Source organism: Perkinsus marinus, assembly GCF_000006405.1.
Source record: "Perkinsus marinus ATCC 50983 genomic scaffold scf_1104296933026, whole genome shotgun sequence".
Taxonomy (NCBI): domain Eukaryota; phylum Perkinsozoa; order Perkinsida; family Perkinsidae; genus Perkinsus; species Perkinsus marinus.
Window position 1 is genome coordinate 8,950 of NW_003215295.1, and position 3,018 is coordinate 11,967.

General features: G+C 37.9%; 1 protein-coding gene across 1 annotated transcript in view; it reads right to left on the reverse strand.

The window, feature by feature from the left end:
• Pmar_PMAR010838 (hypothetical protein) overlaps positions 1-3,018 on the reverse strand; it is a gene marked incomplete at both ends in the record, with an annotated part of 5,174 nt that overhangs the window by 917 nt on the left and 1,239 nt on the right. Inside the window, 4 exons of the mRNA XM_002785351.1 lie at positions 1,069-1,121; positions 1,176-1,265; positions 1,763-1,843; positions 2,573-2,665. Of these exons, the coding sequence (XP_002785397.1) occupies positions 1,069-1,121; positions 1,176-1,265; positions 1,763-1,843; positions 2,573-2,665 (317 nt within the window). The remainder of the gene's footprint in view (positions 1-1,068; positions 1,122-1,175; positions 1,266-1,762; positions 1,844-2,572; positions 2,666-3,018) is intronic.

Sequence of the window (3,018 nt, forward strand, 5' to 3'; positions counted from 1 at the left end):
TATATGTAATCGCTTTCCTCAGCTGCTGAGCTCAGAAGAGTTTCCTATACAGTGTTGGAGTAGGAATATATGTAATCGCTTTCCTCAGCTGCTGAGCTCAGAAGAGTTTCCTATACAGTGTTGGAGTAGGAATATATGTAATCGCTTTCCTCAGCTGCTGAGCTCAGAAGAGTTTCCTATACAGTGTTGGAGTAGGAATATATGTAATCGCTTTCCTCAGCTGCTGAGCTCAGAAGAGTTTCCTCACTAACTATAGAAGTTTACACACAATTTCGAGTGAAAGTGTACATAAAAATCAAAAACATTTCCCCAAATTTACTCACTATTTTCATCAACACATGTATAAAACCACAAAATCACTCCATTTCACGTAAAACACATCTCGTGTTTTACGCGTTGTTCACTTTCCAAATGCGTTTTCGAATATGTTTTTTCACGACAGTTTCTCATATCACGGGTTGTGAAACTCCAATGTTACTCGAGAAAAAAAACACGTGTGAAATATTAAGCCCGCCGCATACCAAAACACAGTCACCTCCTATCACACACAACTTTCGACAATTGCATTTCATTGAAAAATAGTCGCCAAAACAAAGTTGGGGAAAATCCTTACCTAATCGAGGACATGTGAATTCAAATGTACGCTATCTCCTGAGATTAATAAGAATCCATTTGAAACTATATTGCATGGATGAGCTTGTGATGTGGTAGGAGACTATTAAAGCGACAACTTGTTCACTATCATTAATCCTGGAATAAAAATACACATTTACATATTATCAAATTGGCACTCAACCAGTGTGGGAATATGTGTTTGGTTTCCTCAACTGAGCTCGTAAATTTCCTCACTACACTATGAAAAATTCACACGTCTTTGGGTAGAAGTGTACAAAAATCAACGATAATTTATCAAAATTTCCTCAAAATTTCTATATTCGTAGCAGCACATGTAGCTGACCATGTGCATACATTCCCACACTGCCCTCAACACTGAAAAAATTCGCCCTCTGAAAATTAATTGAAAAAAACACAAGTCCGGGAAGTCCTAAACCAGTCGAATACGTTTACTCAATTGCCATCGCCACCGGAGTTTCCAATCTTCTCATAGCTTCACTACGTACCTACATCGATATAATCGTTCGGACAATAAGTGGGTAAAAAAATCCGCCCATCACTTTCAGTTGTGTTCGTATCGACGACATCGTTGATTTTGCCATCCACCCACTGGTCGGGTCAAGAGTCTTCCCAAGTCTGTTAATCTCAACCTATTTCACAAAAGAACACAACTGGCAGTTTCGGAGGAGGAATATATATATTCGCTTTCCTCACAAGAGTTTACATATAAAAGTGTACCAAAATCAACGAGAATTTCCCAAAATTTTTACATTGTCATCAACACATTTAGTTAATCATGCGCATATTTTCCCACCACAACACAGATAAATATAGAATTAGTTCCGTTTCGTTGTTACAATGTATGTTCGCTTTCCTGAGATCAACTCAGGAGTTTCCTCACTAATTATAGAAGGCTATATACAAAAAATCCGCGATAATTTTTTCCAAAATTTCCTAAAAATTTTCATGTCATCAACACATAAGTATATTTTCCTGCACGAAAATCTCCTTGCATTTACTCGCCGGCTCGATTCTCGCAATTTTACGAGTTTAAATGGAAAAAAATTCGGTAAAATTATACAGAAAATCCTGGATAATTTTCCGGAATTTCCGAATTGTTTGCATATTTTTCGCACAGTTTCCTCACCTCGTTTTCCACTACTCCTTGGATGGCCGAATCTTCAATGTCACAAAGCTGATAAATTTGTGAACGATTACCCGGTGGGCGCTAAAACAACCAATCTTACTTTCAATGGAGTTTCACAACTACCCTAGTGATATGAAAAAAACACTAGTGAAAAATATATATTTCACGACTACTGCATATCACCGCGAATATCGGATTTTTCACAGAGTATTACGACGCCACTTCACGTAAACTCAATAATAAAACAAATCTCACCCGAAAATGAACATCAGGTTTGCTCTCCGACGTAATAGTAGTAGCAGTAGTAGTCGCACTAGGATGCTCCCGAGCTGCTGCCGGACTCCGAAAATGAGGATCTCTAAAATCGATCACCTGATCGATTATCACTTCCAGTATGTGGAGGGAAAATATTCACATGGTCAACCACATGTGTGGCAAACGATATGAAATTTTTTTGAGGAAATTTCCGCAAATTCTCATTGCTTTGAAACATTTCTACAAAAATTCGTATATAAACTCCTATAGTAAGTGAGGAAACTTTCGAGCTCAGCAGGTGAGGAAAGCGATTACATATATTCCTACTCCAACACTGTAAAGGAAACTCTTCTGAGCTCAGCAGCTGAGGAAAGCGATTACATATATTCCTACTCCAACACTGTATAGGAAACTCTTCTGAGCTCAGCAGCTGAGGAAAGCGATTACATATATTCCTACTCCAACACTGTATAGGAAACTCTTCTGAGCTCAGCAGCTGAGGAAAGCGATTACATATATTCCAACCCCGTGCACTTCAATGAAATTTCAACTCACTTGAAATTTCACGGCTTCTGGGTTTAGCTTCGGATCATATCCAAATCGAACATAGCAATTTCGCCAAGGACCGTTGAGGTATAAATATGATACCTATTATGAACGACTAGTATCAACGACAGAGGGTGAAAATGTCCGAAAACGTGATAAAATTACGCACGATGTAGGTTTAGGAGTGCATTGAAAAGAGTAGAATTGTAGTGTTGGGAGGCGTTCAGAATTAATAACTAGGAAGCAACGCATTTGCTGAAAGTGTAAGAGTATGTAATAAAAATTCGAAAATGTGATTTTTTCACGCACGATTATATAAATTTACACCTAGTTTGAGAGTTTTAATCTCCAACATCGTCGATTTTTAAGAATTCGAAAATGTGATTTTTTCACGCACGATTATACACACCTAGATTGAGAGTATTAGTCTCCAACACCGTCGATTTTTAAGATTT